The 27,496-nt window shown below is 39.6% G+C and overlaps 2 protein-coding genes across 3 annotated transcripts in view; one reads left to right on the top strand and one right to left on the bottom strand.

Moving 5' to 3' along the window:
* Positions 1 to 15,989, top strand: part of LOC146456712 (uncharacterized) — a 38,610-nt gene extending 22,621 nt beyond the window's left edge. For both annotated transcript variants that reach the window (XM_085093009.1, XM_085093008.1), the window contains exons 2-6: positions 4,560 to 5,240; positions 6,371 to 6,556; positions 8,729 to 8,821; positions 9,032 to 11,406; positions 14,224 to 15,989. In XM_085093009.1, coding sequence (XP_084949135.1) covers positions 4,571 to 5,240; positions 6,371 to 6,556; positions 8,729 to 8,821; positions 9,032 to 11,406; positions 14,224 to 14,547 — 3,648 coding nt within the window. In that variant the 5' untranslated portion in view covers positions 4,560 to 4,570 and the 3' untranslated portion in view covers positions 14,548 to 15,989. The remainder of the gene's footprint in view (positions 1 to 4,559; positions 5,241 to 6,370; positions 6,557 to 8,728; positions 8,822 to 9,031; positions 11,407 to 14,223) is intronic.
* A 1,191-nt stretch (positions 15,990 to 17,180) lies between these two features.
* Positions 17,181 to 25,738, bottom strand: LOC146456715 (uncharacterized). Its single transcript, XM_085093028.1, has 2 exons — positions 25,642 to 25,738; positions 17,181 to 20,274 (listed from the first exon to the last, which is right to left on the bottom strand). Exon 2 carries the CDS (start codon positions 20,251 to 20,253, stop codon positions 18,526 to 18,528), a length of 1,728 nt encoding a protein of 575 aa, XP_084949154.1. The 5' UTR covers positions 20,254 to 20,274; positions 25,642 to 25,738; the 3' UTR covers positions 17,181 to 18,525.
* Between the last annotated feature and the right edge of the window lie 1,758 nt (positions 25,739 to 27,496).

A 27,496-nucleotide genomic window follows, 5' to 3' on the forward strand; every position in this document is an offset into this window, starting at 1 on the left:
ACACAAACGCTTGCAATTTAACTCGCGGCGCTATCATTTTTATATTGATAGCATAGCTTTTTTGTTATCTGAATGGATATTTAGAACAACTGCAGCATCACAGACTTTTGCACTTGTTATTTTGCAGATTACGTGGCTTCTCATGGTCTCTCATCGCATCGAAAATGTCAAGGAGCAGCTAACTTCCATCGACGCCAACCAGATCATTTACGCACAAAACTGGAGCGGCGTGCAGCTAAGTGATCTATCTCCTGTCTATTCAGCATGCATATTTATTAAGGAACATTTGCTTTGTCGTATTTAATCTTTCGAGGATAAGTTGAGCAAATTATAAGTACATTAGTAAGTTTCCGTCGATTAGTGCAATGAATGTGTATATTTTTTAATTAGTTTGACACATGCAAGAAAATAAGAAATTATCGCCGCAAATTTGTTAATTTCTTTGAGATTGTGTATTTAACAAATCGACGGCAGTTTTCTATGGTCTATACTCTTATAGACCATAAATGACGTCAAAAAATGTTCAAAACTCAAGTGGAACCACGAGCCGCAGGCGAGTGGTTTCACTGCCAAGTTTTGGCGCGCGCGTTACATCTGACGTCATTTTTATCGTCTGTACTCTTATAGACAATAGCTACGAGCCAATCAGCGCGCGGGAATTTGGACAGTTATTGTAAAAGTAGATTTAACACTGTATGAATACAGTAAAGACTTATTTTTATTGTATCAGTTTTATTCCATGAATCTATCAATAAAACATTTAATCGTTATTTCTGTGTTTATATGCGTTGTACGGTGGAGTAAGGCCGGATATATTTTTGCCGATTACATCACAGATTATTTACGTTGTCCGGCTAATGTCAGGCTCGTGTCATGCTCGTTTTCTGGTTGTTTACGATTTTTCGTGCCCTGCTCGTGTCTCGCTAATTCCCGCTCTTTTTAGGTTAGGTGTCTTGTTCCAGTTAGGTTCTTTACCGCTGTGTCCCGTTCTGCTCGTGTTCGGTCAATGTTATGCCCGTGTCAGGTTGAAATGTCTGGCCGAATTCATGCTCCCGTTTGGTCAGACATTTTCGTACGGGCAACCAATCGATAGCAATCGATACCAATTTATCTATCGATTGGTATTGACAATCGATATTAATCGATAACCACACAAATCTTCGCCATCGATTGTCATCGATTATCAATATCAATTAATTGGTATCGATTGATATCGATTGTCATCGATTATCGATTCCATCGATTGGATACCCCGGGATTAACACACGCTGAGTAATACTAGAAGTTTGTAGAAAAGATAATTAATAGTAATTTTTATTGTTTAACAAACAGGGAAGTTGTCATTGATAAGTGTCTCTGTGAGCTCTTTAATATCTTTTGGTGTTTCCGTTTCGAAAATTGGAATGATAATTCAGTTTCGATAAAATCGATAGCTTCCTATGAGAAAAATGTGAATAATCACGAAGGCAGTATAAATGCGAACAAAAATTTATAAGAGAGTTAGAAAGTCCAAGAAAGGGAATTGAACCAGGAACTATATATACATGTAGATTTTATTGCATGAACTTTGAGTCTGTGGGAAGAAGACTGTTGACATTTCAAACTCTATTTTGCTGACCGAGGGGAACGTCTGGGTCTGATTTTGGCCCAGCACAATCACTGGCTGTCATTATAGCAAAAAATCCAATTTTTTTCCTGAACAGGTGTGAAATTAACTTGTATTCCTAAGATAAGAATGCACCTGAACTTTGAACTTTGAACTTTGCTTGATTACCTGCCGCTACTAGCTGAAGATAGGAACTGGGAGAATTAAAACAAAGTTTTGGAATTCAGCGGTGAGGATCAATGTGAAAAGTACTGCTGGAATTTGTTTTTCTTCCAAAGCATGAAATAAATAACTTTTGATGTGCCTATGTGATCTCAGCAAATTTTAAGAGAAAGTGTTCAAGGGTACATTTTGGTTTCTCATCAACTCCAACCCCATCTGTTGGCATGTAGTATGAGCTGCATGCAAATGAAGAAACATTTTTTGTCCGCTGTGCAAACTGAAGATGACTGAAGAATTGTCGAAACATGTTTCAAAAATTAAAACCGCGTATATATAAATTTCATTTTTCTTAAACTTTTGATCAAAACCACAAAAGTTCTGAACGGTAGGAAAAATTCTATTCCAGCTGTATAATCCTTAATTAGTTCACGCAGACTGATCTCCATATCATGAGTCTGTCTAAATAATTTTAAGTTTCAGGCATCACAGAGAGATTAAGACAGACCAAAATTAAAACTAATAAGTAAAATAAAATCAAGTATCAAAGGCCGTGATGATTGCAAAAGAATTAAAGAAAATATTAAAATCTTTATTCCGCTTCCAGAGTTGTTTTCAGCTCAGTTCAAAAAGTGAATGCAGTAAATGCATAACAGTCAAATTAATAATTATGTGAAGTACGTCTGATCAGTTACATGTAAACGAAGCGACCGTGACATACTGCGTATTGATGTTTTATAAATAATCTGTGAAAAGAAGTGGGAAATCGTTGACTTTTGCATACATTTGCAGCCCCCCCACTTCCCCTCCCCGGTCTACATAAGGGCAAGCATCAATTTGAAAAAAAAAATCCTTATATTGTTTTATATTTTCAGGGTCTTTAGATATAATAACTATTATTGTTTCTGAATGATTTCTTTAAAATGTGTGGTAATTAATTACCTCCAGTTTTCTTTTATGATTCCAAATGCAATTATCCCTCCTTTTCCCACATAGTCATTTACTGTGCAAAATACCCCAGTCTGTATTAGGAGGTACAGTCCCTCAGTGTGTTCAGATTATATGCATAAATGTTAGCTAGCTGGTGCTTTGAGTGCTGTTTGGAGTTGCATTGGGTGTGGAGAAGAGGGGAGCCCTGCATCAATTGTCCATGACATTGACATAATGTATACTTATAAAGATGATATAAAAGGTATTTATAATTAAAAACTATCTGGTTATGTTGATGTAGCTCAAATGAAAATGTTTTTCCCATTTTAGCTTTTAAAACAAACTAAAACCAAACTTTTTCAAGGCTCCATGGTAAAATGGCAACATGACAAGATAGATTGAGATAATTGTCATCTTGGGATAATTACTCAACATCCATCTTTACAGTTCATGAGAATTTGGGTGATTGAAGATAGGTATATTTTTAATCAAACTGACGTGGGAAATGTAAAAAAGTTATACTGGTCGGTGATCAGTTAATTGGAATGACTGTTTTTAAATGTTTCATGCCTTGCAAAAGAAGTGACCAAATTTTATAAATGGTCGCAGATGAAAGTTAATCAAGTACTTCACTTAAAATGTTTGAAATTTCCCCAACATTGAGTCAGCCTTGTAAGGATAATGCCTTTCTTCCTTTTGGCCACTTAAGGTCAGGGCCGGGTTGTTCGAAAGCCGATTAACATTAATCCATGATTAGAAGTTAATCAAGGTCTTCATCACGCTCGTTAAAAATGGGTTTAAAGGCTGACGTTAAGCTAAAGGTAAAGAGAAGTTTAAGTCAATACTGAAGGGCAAAAATCTTTTGGAAGAATCTTCATTGATTAGGTATTAAACTTGAATCAAAGTTCACGTTAATCCAGGATTAGCTTAATCGGGCTTTGAACAACTGGGCTCAGGTGTTTAAGTTTGGTTGTCCTTTCTTTCACCAATAAATTTTCTAGTTCGTTGATCAATTAGCATGATGAAAGCTGGTATGTTTAAAGACTCATGCTCTACTCCCTCCTGTGTAACAAACAGTGAAAGTGGTTGTAATTTACAGAATACATCATCATACATACACAGCCTTCAATGGAACGTGGAGGCGCGGTGGTGTAGTGGTTGGCGCGTCGGACTTTCGATCGGACGGTCGGAGGATCTGAGGGTCGTTGGTTCGAGGCCAGGTTGGTCTCTTCATTGCTGTGTTGTTTCCTTAGACAAGAAACTTTGCTCCACATTGTCTCTCTTCACCCAGGTGTATAAATGGGTACCGGCGACATACTGCTGGGGGTAACCCTGCGATGGACTAGCATCCCATCCAGGGGGGAGTAGCAATACTCCTAGTTGCTTCATGCTACAGAAACCGGGCTAAGCTCCGGCCGTATGGGCCACTTAGGCTCTTGTGCGACTTTACCTTACCTACCTTCAATGGAACAGCACAATAAATGCCTTAATTGTTGGATAACTTAAAATATACTTGTAGACTGTTGATTTCCAAGTTGACACTCATCCTAACCTATCTTATCATCATTTTGCCATTTTGCCATTTTGTGTTTTAAACATGACCTGGCCATGGTGAAGGAATATTATTTTAATATGTTTCAATGTCAACTGCCACCTAAACATGTAGAATCAAGCTAAGTGTGCCCTCTAACTTGAACCTGGTGGAATACATAATACCAGTAAACCCAGCTCCTTTGCCTTGGTCTTGACATAGTTCAAGTGTTTCAGGGGGCATTCAGTTATAATATCAAGACAACTTTTTTATGGACCTTTATTTTTTATTTTTTTATTTATTTTCTGACCTCCATTGTTGGTTTTTGATCAGGGTTCATTGCAATGTCAGGAGCAACAGAGAGTAGGGCAGGTAGCTGTCCAAAAGATGCCTCCAGTGCCCCACCTCCTCTCAGCCTTAAACTGTCAAAGTTAAGTGATTTACCAAAAAAGTGCAAACGTTGGAGTGATGTTCAGCTGCCGGTAGACATTCTGTTGTTGACAGTGGAGGACTGTGAGTTCCTGGCATGTTTTGCGTACATGAAAAACCCCTTCAAAAGTTATCGCAAGGACCTTGGTTATGTGTACTTTGGAAAAACGGGTGATGATGAAGATGAGCCCTTGAGGATTGCTCTGATGAAGTGTAATGAAGGTTCGTCTGGTCCAGGTGGATCTCAAACTGTTGTCAAAAATGCAGTGATGCAGCTGAGACCCAAGGCCATTTATTCTGTTGGCTGCTGCAGTGGTCTGAACAAAGGTAAAACCCAGCTAGGTGATGTGGTGGTATCCTCTAAACTCGCATTTGAAGCCTTCAGAGCTCCAGTGGACAGAGATATTGGAAACCTTGTAAGACATGCAGCTGATGGCTGGGAGCCACCAATAGAAAGCCCAGAAGTTCTGAAACCAAATGTGCACTGTGATGGTGAGATTTTAAGTGGAACAGACCAGAACACTGCTAAACAGCTTCAAGAGGTGCACCCAAATAATGCAGTTGCAGTTGAAATGGAAGGGAAAGGTGAGATTTAAAGTACTGCTTAGTTCTCTAACCAGAATTCAAAGTACGTTATTTTATAATAATGTGATGTCAATCAAATGACATAAAGTGAATTAGGTAAGCCTGGTAGGTCCTCCTTGTAAATTGGTGGAGGTGATAGGGAGATGGGAACTGGAGATCTTTAGAAAAGGGTGTTGTATTACGCCCAGAACTGTGTTACATGAACAGCAACTTGTTCCACCAAATTGTTGCCAGTAAAAACAAATTACATTCTTAATAGCAAAAAGTTACACACGTCGTTACCTTTTGCTTGAATATTAAACAAAGCTTGATGCATGTTCAAGGTCAGCACAGGTACTTTATGCAGTACCCCTATCTCCTCCCCTGCCAAGGGCTGAATAGCATTTGTACTATCCCAGTTATGTCAGAACTGAATTTTAGACTTAAAGGGGAGGTATCTCACAGATTTGATGTCATTTCAAAACCCACAAATGTTTGTCTGTCAATAGAAACAAAAAATAATTGTCAAGTTTGTTATAAATTATCACTCTGGTGCAATAAAACTATCGATTAGTGCCTCTCGCCAGAAACGGAGTAGGTCAGAATGGATTGAAACTTAAAAATGTAGGTTACCAGTTTTCAAGTTCTCGCATTTTTATTTCCAAGATGCACTAGAACAGATTACAAGTTTTTCCTTTCAAGAGTTGAGTTGATTTGGTTCCTCTCTTTGTTCTAGAACTATTTTGTAGCTGAGTGAAGGTCTTATTTCATCATTTTTAACAAAAGTGGTCAAAACCCTATGAGGGGTTTAAGGGGGGTTGGTTTAAGGGTTGGTGGCTCTTAACCAAAGGTATTTGCCCAGTTTATGGCTATACTGGAAAAACAGATCTTAGTAAGGACTAATGAAATCACCATGAAGAAAATTGGGGTATGAATTTCACATATTTACTTCCATCTCTTTACCTCTGCGACATATTACAAACTCATAATATGACCAGCTTCCATTTGACTTGATAGCTCAGTTGGTAGAGCACTTCACTATTACAAGCCATTTTTTTTTTTTTTTTTCGGGCTTTCTTTCTTACATCACTGCACTTGCCTCTCGTTTATGAATCATACGTTTAGTGTTCTTTATATTAATTCCTTTCCAGGTATATTTGTAGCAGCCCATGACCTGAAAATTGAATGGGTGATCGTTAAAGGTGTTTGTGATTTTGTTGGTGCTAACAGAACCCCAGATGAGTCCTGGAAGTCTTTTGCTTGTGTGATGGCAGCCTCTGTTGTTTTTAACATGCTGAACGACCCTATTGTTTTTGCGGACTGGCCTCACTACCAAGGTATGTAACAATCCTACTGTAGTAAATTCTTGTAACATTTCTGTTTAGGGGGCTGGTATATGTTGGTATTGACAGGAGGCAAGATTTATAACAAAGACATATTGACCCCGTTCCGTGATACTCAGATTACCTTACTAATAGCTAGATACAAGATCACTACTGGCATCACTTTATTATTTTTCCAAGCGTTTATGCTACTGGCTTTGGAGAATTAACCAATTAAATAGAATAATTACCAAGCCATTCATGGAGAACTAGAGTTGCTCTCCAGATGTAGACTTCGTGGTCGATGATTTTCATTCAGTTTTCTGATCCCCCAACTTTGGTCCGATCCTTTTCCATTCGTCTTGTTTCGTTGGCGAAATTTGTTTTTCCTTAGTTTTTTAATCAATCCAAAGAAGGAAACCCTTTCAAGTCAACAGGCGAGTAATGAGTGAATTCTGTTGGCTTTTAAGAACAGTTTGTGTATCGTTGCTTGACTCAGCTCAAACATGTGTCCTCACTTGTAAAGAGGTAAATACTTCTTTGTTTATAATTATGCATTGTTATTGGCTCAACCATAAAAGAAGGAAAAAGTGCTGTAATAATTTTGTTTTCAATCGAACTGAAAATTGGAACGAAAGATCTACCAGAAGTTTCAACTTTGGCTATGTTTAAGATGGTGTCAATGCAAATCCTATTCGGAAAGACATTGCCTACCCCAGATATTCGGAATAAATTGTGAAAAAAAAGCGTTTTCTTTAGCAAAACATCAACTTTCGTAATGCTAAAAAAAAAACTAATCCCTGTTGTTTTCGAAGGGCAAATACGTTGTTAAAAATGTAAAAAGGCCAGCTAGGATTTTCGGCAAACCAACAGCGGGTCGTATCTCGGAGAATAATTTTCCGTTCATACAAGAATTGTCGGCCGTTTGATTTTTCTCCTAAAGAATCTGAAGAAATCAAACTGTGTTAGCTTGCACCAATTTACCTTTATGGGGGAATGAAGAAAACTAAAATTTTAAACACACTTGTTTTTGTGAGGCGGTCTCTAGTGGTGATTTGGGTTTCTGAGCTTACTGCCTTAAAAATCTTTCTCTAAAACGGACATTACAGAGATTGCACTCCTTCTTCTCTTCTTCTTCTCCTTCTGACGACTCTAAAATGAGTCTGGTTAAAACATGGAAAAAAAGGTTCACGTAAAAGGTCATTTTGAGTTTTCCCACTCCAAAGTTAACCCCTCCCCTCCAGCCCCATCAAAAATACTGCCAGCACCCTTTTCAATTTCCAATTCGAAGAACTCATAGTGGAAACTCGATCAGTAGGATATAATACTTTCTACGTCGGCGCATAGTTCATTGAGGGATTAGTTACGGAACTTTCCTATCTTAAAAGTTGATAACAATGGCGCTGCAGTTTATGTTGGAAGAACAATTCTTTGTTTTAACGTGCACACTACAGCTGAATATCTTAACAGGATCTTTTCTATTGGTTAGTTGCTTCGACACATTTTAAAATCTGATGTAGTTTGTGCATACAACGACTAAGAGGCCCGTCTGGCTTCATAACCATTACCTTTTTGTAACTATGGTCGGCGAAACCTTTGCATATGCTCTGAGACAGACCCCCCTAAAATCCACATTTCATACGTTAATTTTTACACTTGCTACATGTTGACTTCCTATGACTCGACTCCATGAAAATGGACTTTGGAAAAGTCTTGTTAATTTGAAACTCTTTGTTTTAAGTTATTACGTTTTCATTAACGTTTCTAAGTAATGTTAAGGCCTTATTCCATCAATATTGTACGTTATTGTGTAACTGACGATGGCTGTAGTGACAGCCGAATCTTGTCTTCCAAAATAACAAGTGTTACGGTGTGTCTCCTTAAAATTATGGAAAGATTTCCGCAACCCATACATTAATTTTACATGCACCACTGTCACACTATTCCTCTTCCAAATAATGGCAAGCATAAATAGAGTTTGAGTCGCAAAACTTATACATGATTAATGTATAGGACTGTGTGGCAATCTTTGCGAAACTTTTACTTGTCTCCTGCTATCAAAACCTCTGTGAGATCGCTTTAGAACGGCAGGAGAATCAGCATCAACAACTAACCAGCCAAAAAAAACAGGTCCACTCGCTTATTGCTCTTCAAAAAATCTAAAGTTTTGTGACATTTCTGGCACAGGTGCAACATCGAACCAGGAGCAATCAACCAGTGGCCAAAAACAAAAGTTATCTTGTTCAGATTCGGAGGATTCTAAACGAAGAAAAGAGTCAGGTAAGTTTGATTTCTAAGAGCAATATTAGGATAACGATTTTAGTGGGATAAAATATATATTATAGAATACAGAGTGGGGTTCAGGTATATTTGTTTTATTTTCTTAAATTAGCTTTTCCATTGCGGAGTTAATGATTTTTAATGTTGTCATTAAAATAACCGAATTCACATCAAATCAAATATCTTTTTTTTTTCTTTTATTCACTGCAGATTCAATGTGGCTCGAGGAGTGCCAAAGGCAGATATGTTCAATTTATAACTCCAAAAACAAAGTGAAAATCATTCCATGGGACCAAGGCTCTGGCGTTCATATTAATGATATTTACACCCAGCTATCTTGGTTTGCGGATGACAGGAAGCCCAGCGGAGTAACACAAGAGAGACTTCAAGACTACACAGACATCTTCAGCAGCCGAAAGAATTATGCCAAGCCCAAACGAATTCTAGTGTACGGCCGGCCAGGCATCGGCAAGACTGTTTTCACGCAGAAAACCATCTACGATTGGTCGCAAAAGAGAAAAGAAATGTTAGCAGCGTTTGATCTTGTTCTTCGGGTCAAGTTGCGTGATGTCTGTGACTTGCAAGATATCCCGGCTATTTTACGGGCTTCTGAACTGCTGGCTATTGATGGCAAGGTTTCCGTTGAAGACCTGTACAAGTTTGTTGTTGACAATCAAGAAAAGGTGTTGCTCATTTTGGATGGCTATGATGAGTACAGTGCAGGAGAACAATCTCCTGTTCGTGACATCTGGGAAAGGAAGCAGTCGAGGGATTGTTGCGTTATTCTGACCACACGACAAATCAAAGCTGACAAGATGAGAAACTCTAGTGACGCTCAATTTGAGGTCAATGGTTTCGATAGCAAGAAGCAAGTCAAGGAGTTCGCACTAAAGTTTCTGAAAGATGAACACGATTTTGAACAGTTTTATGGGTATGTGCTGAAAAAAGACCTTAAGGAAGTGGTGAAGATCCCTCTTCTGCTGCTGATGCTTTGTTTAGTCTGGACGAGGAAGGATTCTACAGGACTACCAACATCACGGGCCGACATTTACACACAGTTTATTCAAACTTTGTTGAATCACATGTCCGGAAAAGTTGCTGAAGTGGATCATGCCGATCAGATGTTTAGAAAAGTAGGTGACTACGCCGAGGAATTCTGTCAGTTAGGAAAGCTTGCTTTTGCTGCCCTTTTGCGAGATTCTCTGCATTTGCCTTCAAGTGAAGTACCCGGCAACTTAATGAACAAATTAATTGAAGCTGGATTATTTCAAGTTTCCAATCTCTCAAGTTTGAATCCTGACAAAGGCGTGTTTTTCATCCACAAGTCAGTACAGGAGTTCCTTGCGGCCTGGTATCTTAAACATGAACTGAAAGATGAAAATTCAACCTGCCTGTCCAAAATCGACTTAGTTGAAAAGATCTCCAACTTGAGCGAAGTGCTAAAATTTGCCTCTGAGCTGTCCGGAGAAGCTGCTTGGGAGATTGCAAGTCACATGGGGGTCGTGGCAAAGAAGGAAGGTCTGACAAAATACGACTTCGAGGAAAGAGTTTGTGTAAGGGATTTGACTAAGGAACAAGCACATTTTCACACTCTGATTGAACACGTCTTCTGTTGTTGCTCACCCGAGATAAAGCGAGACCGCTTCCCTGCATTTCTCTCTCACGTTGGAGGTGTTTTGTTGATCAGTTCTGACCTACTGTATACTATTGCCAACAAACACTTGCTGAAATCTACGGAGGCACGAAACAACATATTAATTATCCCTGATGAGCTGGTGTATGGAAGGCGCGATTATTGTGACTTCATCACTGTGCTGGAAGATGTAAATGCAGTTGTTGTTAGCTGTTCAGGAGAAAAGAAGGCCGCGGATTTTCTGAGGAAGTATCCATTTTGTTCTTCACACGAGTTTTTCGTAAAGAAAGAAGAAAAGGCGCACCTTTACATTCGTAAAATCACGAACTTTTATTCCACTGGACTTGCGGCAATGCTAAAGGAACTCATTGCGTCACCAGAGTCTTCTCAACAAAAGACACCAGATGCTGCAGATCAGTCAGATGAACAAAACAATAGAACAGCTTTGTGTTTGACAGAGAACACTGCACGTTTCACTCTTCCAACTTATCATTGCTTCTCAATGGTTCAGTCGATTGACGTTAATGTGGTGGAAAGCGGGCCACTGATGGAAATTCTTACTGAGGTTCTCCCTTTATGTAGTAAGCTAGAAATCATTGTAATTGTGGGTAAAACAGGTGTTGCGTGTGATGCTCAATTAGTGGAGACTCTGGTGTCCCGTATTAACTTTACAGACAAACTTTATTGCCTGCAACTCAACAATCTCAATTTGACAGCCACGTCTGCTGCTATTGTCGCAAAATCTCTGCACCAGGCTCCTTACTTGCATGATCTCGACTTGTCAGAGAACCCTCTTGGTGAAGGAGTAAGTGTTCTTATTCAACATCTCAGCTCTGTTCCTGACCTGCATAAACTGTTCCTTAACACTGTTAAGATGACAAAGAAACAAGTGAATGATCTAACCACAGCTGTACGTCAGAGCAAGATCAAATTTTTGCGGTCAGCATTTCACGTAAGTTTTCTAATTTTGATGCAATTTGTTTCTTTGTTCTTTCATGTACTGTGTAAATAACACTGCTTCTTTTAGTGAATTGTTTTTCATTCTTTTGTTTGATCAAAACATAAGATTTGCTTTTGAATGTAAAGGATGGCAACAGCAAATTTCAGTGTCTTTACAGCACCATATTCATATTCATTTGTTCTCGAGAAAATGTCTCTGAAAAATAAGCTATTTTAGGGAAGTCGAATGTTTATCTTACGAATTTCTTACAACACTGGAGCTTATGTAATGACCGCCGATTATTTTTACACATACAGAAATGAAAATTAGTTCAAGTTTCCAATATGCGAGGACTGTTGTGACATAAGAGTTGTATATAATAAAGTTCGATATTATTATTAAGGCGCTGTTAAACAATTGTTAGGCAATTTTTCTTGAAACTTGTCTCGCAATTTCGTTGCGACACAAATTGCACGAATCGTTGCCTAGTATAACATGCCCTTAAATGAACTTGTCTCGCGATTTTTTTTTTGTTGTTGTTGTTGTTGCCGCAATCTATACGAGAAGTAGAAGTCGGTTCTACCTCGTGCAACGGTGACTGCAACAAAAACGTTGCAAGGCAAGTTCTGATTACAGGGCATGTTACACTAGGCAACGATCCATGCAACTTGTGTCGCAACGGCGCAACGAATGTGTAACAGCGCCTTTAAGAGAGGAAAACCAAATCACCACACTGCAAACATACATTATTTTCCTTGAAAACGAACGTTGTTCGAGCGATGAAGACAAGTTCTTGGAACTGTACTTGCAACAAACCAGAAAAGTACATCATCGTCAGGTCCGGTGAAGGTAATTTCGGAGAGATCGGACAATTATGGAATTTATCGTAACCTGCGATAACGCGTTCCTCTTTTTTTGGGGGAGCGCGAAAGTGTGCCAGCGCGAGAGTCGGCGGTCACACTTTCGCGCTCCCCCGAAAAAAAGAACGCCTGATCGCAGGTTAAATTTATCGCGGTTCGGCCACGGACCCTTGTCCCTGAGGCCATCGGCCTTTTGTCTCCAATTAATCGAGTTGAGATTATCTAAAGAAACAGCAACTCACCTAGTTCTCATCATTGTCTTTAATTCAGCCCAAGAAACCCATAAAAAGCAAGAAATTGCCTCACTCGGAACATGCGTTTGTAGTTTTCGCTTTCTGGCCGTGCAAACTCAAGTATATTTACAGACTTGTGATCATAAATACGTAGCATGGGACAAGTTCGTATATGCGTGTGTTTTATCGCCTAAGTCAGGCCATTTTTGGTGCTCTCAACGTACCTTTGGGTGTCTGTGAAACTACCAAGTTTTAAACAGCTGGTGTGTGGTAAAAAATGCGGCTAATATTTGCAATGTTGGCTTTTATATTGATTAGGAAACATCTACCACAATTGTTTGAAATTGTGTGGTTTTTTAAGTAATATATCGAACACGAGACAGTGTTTCATCACATATCAAACACCGAGAAGAGAGTTGAAAATACGACGCTTAGCGGAGTATTTTTGACGAACCTCGAGGTTTTTGATATTGTGATGAAACACTGTGACGAGTGTTTGATATAACTTCTCAAACAAACTGATTTTGAAGGAGAAATTAAGGATGCAAAAATGAGGAGTTTTTCATCCTATATCCAGACACGTCACGGTGCATGATTTCCTTTGTCTTTGGCTTTTGAATTATTAATGAGTATGAGAACTCGCGTTTCTGAACCCATCCTCTTGATCAGAACACAGGGAGTCCACAAAAGTTGTGAAAAAGAAATAAATTAATAAAGTATTGACTTACGTTGTTCGTTTCTTGTGGTTTTCTATAGTGCTCATTTGCATAAAATTTACGCGACAGCACTAATGTCGTGTACTGGGTTGTGCGCGAGCTGGGAGGCAACTTTTTCGCGAAACAATTTGAACACACTCAGCAAAATAGCTTTGAACGTTCGACTTGTTCGCCTCTTTGCAACCAAATTCGTATCAAACGAAAGCTGGATAATTTTGGAACACACTTACCTGTCAGAATCCCAAGAAGAAACAATTTCGAGCCAGCATTTTAGCTCCCTTTCCGCAGTCTTGCTCGGTGAAGTTTTTTTGCAACAGCTGCGGCCAGTTACCTTGGCGCAGACGTCACAGATTTACGCGCCATCTTGAGCGAAATGTCGCCTCTCCCTACCTCGCAAAGATTTTTTTGCGCGACAGCCATGGACAGTCACCGCTCCCTGTTTAGTCACAAATTGAGCGAGGCCGGAAATAAATTTCAGCCGACTTGTCACGCAAACCTAAATTTTGTAAATAAAACCAAAGTAGAATTTCAGTTCGCGCAATTTGTGACTAATCAGGGAGCGGTGACTGTCCATGGCAGCTGCGCAAAAAAATTCTTTGCGAGGTAGGGAGAGGCGACATTTCGCTCAAGATGGCGCGTAAATCTGTGACGTCTGCGCCAAGGTAACTGGCCGCAGCTGTTGCGAAAAACTTCACCGAGCAAAACTGCTAAAAGGGAGCTAAAATGCTGGCTCGAAATTGTTTCTTCTTGGGATTCTGACAGGTATGTGTGTTCCAAAATTATCCAGCTTTCGTTTGATACAAATTTGGTTGCAAAGAGGCGAACAAGTCGAACGTTCAAGGCTATTTTGCTGAGTGTGTATATAAAGTAGAGGTGGGGATACCAGAGAGCTTCAAAGTAGGATGGTACCGCCAGAAAATAACTGGATCGAGTCATCTTAAAGCAAATTGAACGATAAGCATTTTTGACTTTTGTTTATGTGGTGGATGGTGTTTAACATTGTTTTCTGATTTGTGGCAGGATTTAAAAGGGAACCCCAAACCTGAACATAAATGGCCATCAGAGAATTACTGGAGAAGGAAGGAAAGGAAGCACCATTGGACTGTTCCCAAACCATCAGGTGAAACAGAAGACGAGCAGAAGCCTGGGTCAAACGTTGAATCAGAGGACGAACAGGAGACTGGGTCATCAGTTGAATCAGAGGACGAGCAGGAGACTGGGTCATCAGTTGAATCAGAGGACGAGCAGGAGACTGGGTCATCAGTTGAATCAGAGGAGGAGCAAGAGACTGGGTCATCAGTTGAATCAGAGGACGAGCCTTACCCGCGGTCAAATGTAAAATAGTGAGAAATGTTCGTTCAAGATAAGGTTTTTACTTTGAGAGCTCGAACCTTATAAGTTTATTATTATTATGATTCTGTGAGTTTATTAGATCATTTTACGACATGCGAAAAGTTTCAGGAACATTTAGGTGAATCGGCTTTCCGAATGTCACGTATTCAAATAGAAAACAAAGACACACCTCGCCAAGCAGTCTCCACATACTTTACGTTAAAAAACTTCTTTTCTTCTTCTTTTGATAAATTGTCAAATGAGTTAGTAAACTTACAGACTCACAAACAACTTACCATCTTTGAACTCTCAAAGTAAAAACCTTATATTTAACAGACTTTTTTCGTTTGGCCGCGCTTTAGCAGGAGCCTGGGCCATCACTTGAATCAGAGGATTGGCGGCAGACTGGGACAAAGGAAAACTAAACAAATGAAGTCGATACTGGCGGTTCACCGAACTTTAATGGATCAGTGCTTTGTGTTTTTTTTTTTTGTTGTTTTTGTTTTTGTTTTTGTTTTGTTTTGTTTTGTTTTGTTTTGTTTTTGTTTTTGTTTGTTTCACTTATCTTGGGTGAGTGGGTGGTGGCGGTCTTTGTTTGGACATAGTAGTTATTACTGCAACAGGGAAGTGACCCAGTGTTTTACTCTTTACGGGTTTCAACTGTTTCCGCCGCCATATGTCAAAAGTGATCAACAACGTCATAATCTGAGGATTTTGCTGGCCCACTTGGCAACTTACCCGGTGAAACTGAGCAGAAACTGATTTCTTTTACAGTCTTTATTTTTCACAGTTATGAGTTCAGGATCAGCCGCGTTCCCAGGGTTTTCCCTTGTAAATTTAATAGTCCTTTTTTTTCGTTTTTCAGTCGAGCGGGGAGCCCGAGTCCGTCGTGCGTGACTCGCGCGTGCCTCCACTCGCCTGAAAAACGCAATAAAAAAAGATAACGCCTGTTCTGCAGGCCATCACAACAACCACACAGGTCGTGTTTATTGGTATTTACTGTTTCTTTTCCACTAATTTGGCTTAAGTGCCCGAAAGATGAATAATTTTATGATTCAATGTCATGAGCCTTCCCGACCAAGACTGGTGTAACACATTGAGAAAAACAAACAACCGAAAAAGGATTTTTGCTAAAACCGCGAGCTTTGTGTGGTTGAAATCACTGAAACACAGAGAGAGACAAAATATATTTAATTTTTGAATTCTCACTTTATGGTGTTTAAAGGTACGCTTTTGTATATTTGTACATGGTCAGTAGCTTCTTTCTATTTTCCGTATTTGTAAATAAAGAGATATCTCAACGAGGTATTCTTGTTTTAACATACATGCAGTCACCGTGGACGTCTGATTCACAGTTATGATAATTGTTTATAGCATATAGGCATCGTGAGACCTTGTTAAAGAAACTGATGTACTTTTGAATGAGTACCATAAAGTACGTTTTTGCCATTTAACTTTTCTGAGGTAGTATTTTGTTTGTAGCATGCGCAGTAAAACCGTTTCCTGGGCCGGGTTGCATAAAGCATCTTGACTACAGTCGTTCCCGGTCTTCCGAAGGATTTTCACGGGCATTCCTTGTGCTCTTCGTCCTCCGTCGCTTGAGAAAATCAATGGAAATTCGGAGAATGGTTGAGGAAACTCGCAATTTAAGCAAAACGTGGGTGGGGGGGGGGGGGGGGACTGAAGTATAGAAATTAAAGATGGCAGGACATCTATGGGTTGTTTCCATACAGGTTTTCTATATCCATAACGACTTACAATTTGGAGTTTTAGAGGAAAGAACTGATTAAAAAGAAAAGTCACGAGAGGGGTTAAAATGTGGGAGGCCTGTGGTCCCGTCCCGTACAGTGTTCAGCCGCACCCCCCTACCATGTTCTCCGATCCTTTGTCATACCATTTCATCGCTGAACAAGAAAGTAAATGATTTGTGAGCGCTTTGGTGCATGAACTGCAAACTAAGTTATGAACTGTTATATAAAATGTCACCTTTATTGATTCTGACGTGTATTCAATGCAACCTGTATTAAGCGCAGACTAAGCTATTCACCGAGGGTGACCGCTTATTAAATACAAGTTCGACTGTATAGTTGATTACTTACGTTGTTAGAAGTGCTCCATTTTGATAGATTCTTTATTGCAAAATTAGACTGTTTACAGTCCCCTATTTTTCCGTGTGATCGTGGAGATCGAGCGCGGCTTACCGTTAATGGCGGCCATCTTGATTTTTAGATGTACCGAGGGGGCGGGCGTCGAGGATTATAGCTCTAGGGGGTGGGGGGCGAGAAAAATAGAGGGACTGTACCAACATCACTGCGAAAACGGTGATGTTTTGATCACGCAACATTCGTGTATCAAATGTACATTTGTGTATTTTTATTTGGCATGTTTTTTTATGAGGCGGAGTTTGTTAATTAATGAATGGGGATAGGCGTTAACTTCCTGTCACGCCCCCCGAACGCGAGTCGCAGTGCTGTCATTACAGTCCCTCCCTTGCAGTCCCTCTATTTTTCTCGCCTCCTCCAAACCCGTCCCCCGCCCCCTAAGTAGATTTGATACTCTTCCCCAGGTTAGACTCGGTACGACAGAAAGTCAAGATGGCCGCCATTAACGGTAAGACGCGCTCGATCTCGACGATCACACGGAAAAATAGGGGACTGTGAACAGTCTATTGCAAAATATTTCATTTTGTTATATCTCGCAGTTAGTACGCTCTGCGTGATTGCTCAATTTTGCGGGCCGTATTTCACTGTACGGCCCGCTAAACTTTAACTAGTCTCCTTTCCCGCGCGCCCGATTAACCTCAGAGATATAGCAAATACGTTACTAATCTCGTTTTCTCGGTCCGTACTGTAAGTTACGGATCCTCGTTTTTCTTAAACGAGAAAAACTGGTAACTTACAGCACGGTCCGAGAAACAGAGGATGATACGCTGAAAAGAATAACTGCAAACAAACATTAAAATTTAAAAAAGGTTAACCCCTGACAACAGAGATAGCATATCAGAAACAGTAAATATGTGAAAGTTTCTTCGCACCCGGTATTACAGTTCAGCTATATATATTAACAGTGTCTTAAACCTCAATATTTTCTTCTAGATTTTAAAATTTCTTTGTTTTCTTCTTCTTGAGTTCGACTTTTTGATGTGTTCGTCTGTGTGCTCGAAATCGCAAACATGCGTTAATTGACTTTCCTCAAGGAGGTTTTCCTAAGACAATAATAAATAAATAAATAAATAAATAAATAAATAAAATACGCTATCAAAAATATAACTGACCAAAAACAAAATCCTTCAGTGCTATAAGAATCCCACAGTTCTCAGTTTAATTAATGAACTTATAAGAGTGCTTGAAAACGAGTACAGAATGCGGCAGTAAGTTTCCGGATCCCGAAACTGTCCGGATGCTTGAACTGAAAATTTAAGTTACAGAAAGTATTAGGCAACGGAACCTTATTTACATAGTTCACGAGCTGTTGTTGGCTTAACAGCCTTACGCTTATCTTATTTCGTATTTTTAACGACATATTCCCGCCTTCAAAAACGAAAGGCATTGGTCTTCCCGTGTTACGAAATTTTGAGCTGGTATTTTGCCAAAGAAAAACCTAAATTTCCTTTGTATTGAAACTAAATCCGAATTTCGGAGATGATTAAGGCACTCTAAACAGATATTCACTGACGATTGAGTGCACCTTACAGAAGGGCACAATTTTGAACGGCTTGATATACGCGTTTTATGTCATCCATTCACTCAAACCATCTATGCACGGCATAAACTATTTAGTCTAGTCACGTAAGGTCGTTAAAATTTACCGCCGTACGCACGCAAAACTTATATGACGCTAAAAATACGTTTTCAGAATAAGGATATCTGAAGATGAAGATGTTTAGTTTATTGGCCACAAACCAGAGCGCATTTTCATGAATTGTCCTGACAATGCCCCTTTATTATAAAGAATCCCCTTCCCCGTGCAGCAAACATACGCGAATGATTTTTATGATCCACTGGCCTTCGGTGGGTTTACAAGTTTGTTGACGCATCTCTGGGTATGCTGCCTCTTAGCAACTTCTGAGGTGAACATCTTGCCGCATAACCAACACTCGGAGAGCCCGTCAAGAGAGTGAATTCGACTGTGCTCTTTCAGCTCTGTTGTCGTTTGAAAGGAGAGTTCGCACTTAGTGCATTTCAGCGGCTTCCTATCAGCAGGTATTGCTTCCAAACATTTCAAATGAGATGCTGTTTTGAAATGCTTCTTCAGCTGTTCTGAAGATTTAAACCACATTTGGCAGACTGAACATTCAAATGGCCTCGCATCACTGTGTGACACTTGATGCTTCTTTAGGCAATATGACGACTTGAAGGCTTTTACACACAAGGTACACTTAAATGGCCTTTCTTGACTGTGCACACGCTGGTGCGCTTGAAGGTGTTGCGAGTTTTGACAGACTTTATCGCACAAACTGCATCGATAACGCGTTTCATTACTGTGCAAAACAAGATGCTTCTTCTTACCATAAAGCGTTTTGAACCTCATCTCACAGTGGATGCATTTGAAGGGTCTTTCGTCGCTATGACATTTGTAGTGCTCAGCTAACTGGGTAGACGTCGTAAATCCCTTTTTGCACAAGGAACAAACATGTGGTTTTTCGTTCCTGTGTATTCGCTGGTGCATAGTCAAAGATTCAGTTGACTTGTAACTTTTCCCACAGCGATTGCAATTAAAAGGTCTATCATCGGTATGCACAGTGTTGTGACGCTTTAGCTTACTCTTTGATTTAAAAGTCATGCTACACAAAGCACACTTGAATGGCCGTTTGTCGCTGTGAGTTCTGCTAATATGTGATGACAAATCAATGGACGTCTTGAAGAACTTTTCACATAAATTGCACTGAAAAGGTCTTTCATCTGTGTGCGCTCTTTGGTGAAGTTTCAGCTCTGCTGCTGTTTTGAAACCTTTATCGCACGTGTTGCACTTGAAAGGTCGTTCATTACTATGCACTCTATAGTGATTCCTTAGCATCACAGGTAGTCTAAAGGCTTTGCCACACAAGGTGCATTCAAAAGGAGTCTCTTTGCTGTGTGTAAGGGTGTGCTGTTTCAAGTTTTTCGCAGTCATGAAAGTGCTTTCGCATTGGGTGCATTTGAATGGTCGCTCGCGTTCAGAGTGTGTCTTCTCGTGTTCCTTGAGATCTGCAAATCTCTTGAAAGAATTCTCACACTGGTTGCACTGAAAAGGTCGCTGCTTACTGTGAACCACCGCATGGTTTCTCAGTGTTTCTTGAGTTTTAAAGTATTCTCCACACTGACTGCACTGAAAAGGCCTCTCATTGGTGTGAACGGTGGACATATGTCGCCTTAGTTTGTCAGGAGTTTTAAAGTCTTTATCACATTGATTACATTTATACGGTCTTTCTTTAGTGTGTACAACACTGTGAGCCTTAAGGTGTGAGGGATTTGGAAACAGCTTCTCGCAATGATCACATCTATAATGCTTTTTCTTAGTGGAAGTTGAATCGCCATTCCCAGTTTTGCTTTCAGCCCCGTTGTCAGTGAGTGGCCAATTTGTAGGTATTGCGGGCCTACGTGATCCCTCTTCAGTTGCTTGTCGATCAGTTACAAAGTTTCCTGTTGTGGTGGTGTCATTACTCACCGACAAATTGTCTTCACCAGTACCTTTGTTACTCTTGATATTCGGGAAAACATTGCTTGCGCTGTCATCCATGTTTTCTGTTCTAGTGAGACGCTACCTGCAAAATACAATGTCAAGAAACCATTGTAATAGTAATGTCTGTAAATTGTATTTATTTTATTCTTCTCAATTTATTTATTTATTTTATACAGGGCTGTTCTGAAAACCACTTTTGTGAGAACGCACCCTATTTAAAGATTATTATTATTTTTTTATCATCATCATCATCATCATCATCATCATCATCATCATTATCATTATCATTATTAAGAATTATTCTACTGTTTACCCTAACAACCGGAAGCGAATGGCAACAGGATTCGAAGAGCTAACTACCTACAATCTAAGAAACACCCATCCCCGCTTCCCTTTATACAAACAAAAGGCACTTAGTGAAGAGATACCACTACTGCTAAAATTCCCTTTCAGAGTGAATACTTTTAACAAGTACCCCACATCCCAGGCATTTATGACGATAGATTTCTGTCAGGCAACCAGTTTTTGACATACATTGTATACATAGTACCATACAAATAAAGCATGTTCCACATAAACACATAAGCTTTTCACCTCAGTGGCTGTCAATATGAAGACAGTAATCCAAGTATTAAACAATGGGGGGATGTATACCAAAATATTTACATAGCAACTAAAATACCCTGCAAGTACAGTTCCCTTCAATCTTACACAGGGTATCCGACTAAATATTAATGGCCCACATTCACCCAAGATGTATTGCGCGCAAGGAACAGTTTTCATATATGAAAACCCCCCCTTTTATTTGAGCAGGAGTCGAGTGAGAAAGCAATAAGTGATCACGAATATTCTTTCCCTCCTGCACGAGTTGTAGAGGAAACCCGCATGAACCGCTTGAGGTCGTACAGCCAATAAGATCACGCGTTTGGACAATAGAGCATTTCAAAACAAAAACAAATGACTCTTGGGTGAAGGTGGGCCTTTAATCTGCAACATTTTATTTTGAAACTACCACATCACCTTATCACCCGATACAACTGGCTCAAAAGTCAATCGCCTTCTGATTGCGTGAGTGCATGTGCATCAGGCTGAGGTGGGATCAAAGATCAAGCGCCTGAGATCTAGGATCACTTGCCGTAGGGCAGAGATTAGTGGCTTTTAGACGGATCAAGAATCAAGCTCTCATATTTCTTGGATCAAGAATCAATAATTTAACATGTGCTCTTTGGAACAGAGATGAGAAATTTTGGTACAAAATATAGGAGCAGTGATGGAAGTTTACCTTTTAACTGCCTTACTGAACAGTACGCTTACTATCCCAAGGAAACCATGGTAACCAATCTCTGTGCCACTACATTCACTACAGTAAACTCCAAAATGATTCATTAGTGATCTCTGACTTTATAAATAAAAATTACGATAGCTACAAATATAGTGTCGCGGCTTACTCATAAAAGTGATCAATGCATGAATATCTTGATATGGACACATTTCTAATCCATTTGTTTGATGTACAGGTGGACCTCAATTTAGTTTTTTATTTTCTTTTTGTATATTTTAGTATTTTTAGTTCCAAAACACAACTGCTTTGTAACTTGCTTGTTTGTAAATGTGAGTGTCAATATAAAATAGGTAAAGATCATTTAAACAAAACAGTAACCAATCTCATTTGCAAGGTATCTTGTCTTCCAGTCCTCTTTTGCTCCAAAGGGACTGAAAGAAGGAAAAATGGGAACGAGATTGCACAGGTACTCCAACTCATGTTGCAAAATAAAACTGTTAAATGAATTAGACAAATGGTCACCTGGGCTTCCTGTGACAAAAACAGCTCAGAACATACAGCCCAAAAATTCAAGCTGCAGTTTAAAATCTGTCAAAAATCTTCAACAGCAAATTTAGAGAATGTGATAGTGTCTTGATATTGTTATTTTGCTTTTCTTTTTTCCAACTTTTTACGGTAATGTTGGGCATCCAAATCCAATGAATGACCCACTTCCTAAATGTATAAGACTCAATGACTGAAATATTGTTTCCATAGCTGGCTCAAATTCAAAACAATAGCTATAACACTCCATCCCCAATAGACAGAAATGCCAAATACACCTCTGGTACATCTATTTTTCAAAACATAGCATCCACATACTGACACTGGGACTATGACACTTTGACTATTTAAGGAATGGCTCACATGTGAGATCCACAAAGTTGAAGCAGCAATGTCTGTGATAATTTACACACCAAAAAGTCAAATTTATCCAATTTAATAACATTAAAAATGACAGGCAACCCAAAACACAGGAACAAAATATGAGCTCTATGGTATTCAAACTGTGGCCTTTGTGAATCTCACAATTTCATGTTTTCTACAGCACTGTCTTAAACATGTAGAGTAGACAAGATCATTTAACTAATACCACAGGTAACCAAAGCGTATGTGACACAGGCTACCATGCAAGCATGATTTAAGAGTTTGTATGGAGTTAAAATTAAATCAAAATTTAGACAACAATATTCCCACAAAACTCACCAAAACTATAATAAAGTCTGAAAAATCTTACCCAATGTGTTTTGCTGTGTTTTCAATGCTTCTCAGTGCTTCTAAACGCTGTTTAGAGCAGTTTATCTCTCAGCAGCTGTTCCACGTGCATCACTGTATTATGTTAATGACAAGGTAGGAAACTGAAAGTCGAATTTGAATAAAATTTGGCCCGTCATTTGAGGAGAGCACTTCGAATGGTGGATAATTTTCGGCGAAGTTTATTTATTGAGACACAGGCCTTCTTTGAAAACAAAGTTCATTTCAAATTGGGTGCCAAAAATTTGTCTTTGTATCTGTTGTATGCACGCTCTCCAAAAAACCTTGAATTTCGCAAAGTTGTTGTTTTGCCGAGAACGGCAACATTTTTTACACATGTGTAGGGTCATTGTTTTGCTCATTAAACCTTTTGTATTTCGAAGTTCTCATTACCGGCTTATTCATTGCGAGCAGGAGGGAGGAAGGAAAAGTAATCTGAGTCGTTTGAAAAGATCTGGCGATGCGTGTTTGGTCTTTTCGGTAGGTCACAGTCAATACAATCCAAGAGACGTTTCTTGCTGTCATGCTAAGTAGGCTGGCAGGTACAGAACTGCACTTAGCTGGGAGGGGGCTTGTGTGGTTTGTTACTTGCCAAAGGCTTCCCGTGGATTTCCCCGGCTGGGCACATTTTAGTACTTGTGCCTAGGTTTGACCGTGAGTTTGTTCCAACATTCCAGCGACACGGCTCTGTCGGCGGCAAAAATGGCACCCAATTTGAAATGAACTTTGTTTTCAAAGAAGGCCTGTGTCTCAATAAATAAACTTCGCCGAAAATTATCCACCCAGGAAGGACCGCACATCATCCTTCTTGCCATATGGAGAGACAGTTAAGCGAGTGCCTAAGTTTCAAGCAAATTTTAGCGAGGTTTTCGAAGTGCTCTCCTCAAATGACGGGCCAAATTTTATTCAAATTCGACTTTCAGTTTCCTACCTTGTCATTAACATAATACAGTGATGCACGTGGAACAGCTGCTGAGAGATAAACCGCTCTAAACAGCGTTTAGAAGCACTGAGAAGCATTGAAAACACAGCAAAACACACCGGGTAAGATTTTTCAGACTTTATTATATTTTTGGTGAGTTTTGTGGGAATATTGTTGTCTAAATTTTGATTTAATTTTAACTCCATACAAACTCTTAAATCACGCTTGCATGGTAGCCTGTGTCACATACGCTTTGGTTACCTGTGCTAATACAAACATTTATTGAATAAATTTGATTTGTACTCTTGGGAAATAAAACTGTTTGTATTCTTCTCATCAAAGTAAAACTACCAGGTCTGAAGGACGACAAGTTTGTTTTCATTTATTTCTGTAATAATTTTCCTTGATGTCTGCACCTTTTCACAGCAGCAAACGCACATAATGTCAGCATTCAAAGCTCTTTGTGGTAGCCAAATGACCCTATCAACTCTGTTTATAAAAAAAAAATTTTTTTGCTACTCCTCCACCGATTAAGGACCATAGGTTTTTTAGTAACTAACCCTCTTATCTATTTCTCAGAAGAGCTGCCTGCTGACATTGAGAGGACTTTGAAAAAAAAAAAATTTGCTAATGAAAAGAAAATCCAATGACTAAGATTTTTAAACCCACAATTTTATCAACAATTTGAAAACACTTTCTTTGCCTTACTTCTATGAAAGGACAAGGGTTTAAGCATGTACGAGCCACAACAATATTGCGTCTAACACTGGAGCCGTGTACAATTTGATATCATAATAGCATATAACTTAAGCTCCTCTGTCAATGGCTGCTGCAGAGGAGGCAAATTTGATGTAAATTCCGGCTAAATTCCTTGGAAAATTGCGGCGCAAACCAGTTTTGTTGATTAAATACAAGAATGTGATCTAATAAAGCCTTATGGGATCTTATTACACGTCTGTTGAAAGATTAACTTCAAGACACAAGCTGCATGCATCACCAACCGTGGGCGCATTACCATATAGCTTACGGTACTTTGTGCTCCCTCAAAAAGTTTCCCTTGTGGAACATCACCCTTTAGGTGACAATCGTTTCACCACAGGTGACCATAGCTGGCTTGGGGTTAATCTTCCAACAGACGCAAAATAAGATCTCATGACACTTTGTTAGATCAAGTTCTTGTATTTTAATCAACTAATTTACATCAAATTTGACTCCTCTGTGCCATGTGCCAAATGATGCCTTTTGTCCCACTGGGGACAAAGAGAACTAAGCTTAGCTGAAAAACCAAAAGAAAATAGTCAAAAACCACTGTCAATAATTACTCTGTTGCCAGCAGTGTGAGCTCCTTATTTTAACTACATTGAATTCACAGTTACAAGTATTACTTTTTGTGATACAGTAAGTTACAGGGAAAGTCCATTGCTGACAAGTATTGTTTTTTACCAATCAGTTTCACAAAACAGGGAAATGTCCAGAACCCCACATTATTTTATGTCACATAGAGTTGTATCAGGCCCTCTTTTCTAGGTGAGAGTGGGAGACAGAAAATACTTCTGGAAACAGGCTGTGGAGCTGTAAACCAGTACTGCTTGTACTCAAAGGTCATGACCCACCAGTACCGGTAATTGATTTTTACACGCTCTCAAGTGACGCCATTGGGCTACCTGTGTTATCATCCTCTTTATACCAAAACGTGTAGATGGAAGTGCAGTATTTACCACCAGCGCTATAGTTGTATGGCTTTTAGACTTTAAATATCTTGGTAAAGAACTTCAAACGGTAATAATTATTAACCGTCGCCAGTTTAGTTTATATTTGCTTCGCTCCGCTATCCAACGCAGAAACGCTAAACCTTCGCTCGTTTAAATGCAGGACCACGGACCCTAAAGAAAAACCACTGAAGCCAACTAGAAACCCTTTAAGCACTGCAACGTTAAAGATCTAAAACTTACCCTTTAAAAGTGCTGAAGAAGCCTCGTATTCCTCACAACGTAACCACAAAAGATTCTTTTCAGCTGTCCTTTTGTCAATAGACGACGCGCAAGGTTCATCCGAACGAGGCTATAAAGAACTCTTCCGGGGTAGGGTGAGTACGACTTTTGGACGCGGGCAAACGCAAAAAAAAAAGTACTCGAACGGGTAATTTGAACCTGGTTGTCCAAGAGCTAAACTTCCATGAGACGATTTCCGCCGAATGTTGTGTTGCACTCCTGCTAATACCGAAGTAATTTTGCGCGGTTAATGACTATGCGGGATTAGTATACCTCAGTGACCGACTATCGCGTAACGCGCAATCTGATTGGCTACACAGGTGCCGTCTATCGATCGTTAGTATAAATCTACTAGTGTTCTATCACGAATGCCGTTCTCTGATTGGCTACGCTACTCGCTATCTATTCTGTGATAGATAGTGAGTAGCGGTTTTCAACAAAATGGCGGCCGCTTCGTCGCGTTTTCGAAGTGTCTGCGATGAGGAAATAGATAATTTTCTTGTTTAGTTTTGAACGACTAGTAGATTTATACTAAAACAATTAGATTATTCGCTCTCGATTTCTATGCGTGATAGTTGATTCGGGCTTCGCCCTCATCAACTATCACGTGATAGAAATCTCGAGCTCATAATCTAATTGTTAAATAGACGGCAGTTTGTCAGCAATAATAACAAATAAGAACAAACATGGCTGTAGCTGGTCGTTCAACTGCTAAAGGCAGACAATTTTTCCTCTTTTCTTTTCCACTTGGTAACAACGACGAACGAAATTTCTACACGTAAAACGAAAAGTTGTTTCACCTTCTAGCTAGGATCTTCCTAGTCCAAGGGCTATTGGAATCCAAAAAGAAAATTAGGGGCAATCACGCAAATACAAAGTGCAAAATGTATGGTTACCCGCAATTTTAATTTTAGATGCCAAGAGCACTTGCTGAGTTCTGCTTTATCCGCATTGTTTAAACCGCTCAAAAATATCCCTGTATTTAATAGTAGGAACCACTCATAGGAAACCACAGTATCTCAAGATGCGCAGAACGTATTTTTCTCCTCTGGGAGTTCACTTCCATTTTTATGCAAACTTTGTGAACAAATTTTCGTTCTGTCCACCAACATGGCGGCAATGCAAACCACCTAAGGCATACAAAACAAAATTCACCGGGACTAGATCGCACCAGGCCCTTTTTACTGGGGATACCGATGATTGTTTCCCTTAGTTCGCAAAGAGAGGAGAGAGAGAGAGCGGAATTATATTGAGTGAAATAGGAATTTATCTCGCCTGCGGACAAAGACCTACCTCTAAGAGGGATGAGAAAACTCGGGTTACATGGTAATGTAACCAAGATAATGAGTCTATGAACCAAATAAACAGAGAGAATCGAGATGTCACGTTTCTACACTAATTTATTGACAAACAGATTGGAAGGTCCTAGTGTGCAGGCCAACTGAGTTGTACATGTGTCCCTTAACAGTAAATAGTTACAAAATACCTAAGAAAATACTAACAGACACGTTAAAAAATATATTATAATTTTTCTACCCTTTCCTTATTCCTGCCTCAAAACTCTGACATATTTATTCTTAGAAGATTTGCGGTTTTCTTTGAGTGAGCTCTTTGAATCAGACTTCAAGTCAGTAAGTTCGATGTCCGGAGCGCAAACTGATGGCGCTGGCAACGAGACAAACACGTTCGCGGAGGGCTGGGCTGGCACGTCGATGGCGTCGCGATCGATGACGTCAGGAATGCGAGAAAGTAATTTCTCGAATGGTCGAGGAAAAGGGGTTCGTGGATTGGCCGTCAGTAACTCAGCGACTT

Source organism: Pavona decussata, unplaced genomic scaffold (assembly GCF_977016875.1).
Source record: "Pavona decussata unplaced genomic scaffold, jaPavDecu1.1 SCAFFOLD_254, whole genome shotgun sequence".
NCBI classification, from domain to species: domain Eukaryota; kingdom Metazoa; phylum Cnidaria; class Anthozoa; order Scleractinia; family Agariciidae; genus Pavona; species Pavona decussata.

Bases quoted from the DNA above. Each gene is read 5' to 3' on its own strand.
- LOC146456715 (XM_085093028.1), bottom strand. From the start codon at position 20,253: ATGGATGACAGCGCAAGCAATGTTTTCCCGAATATCAAGAGTAACAAA.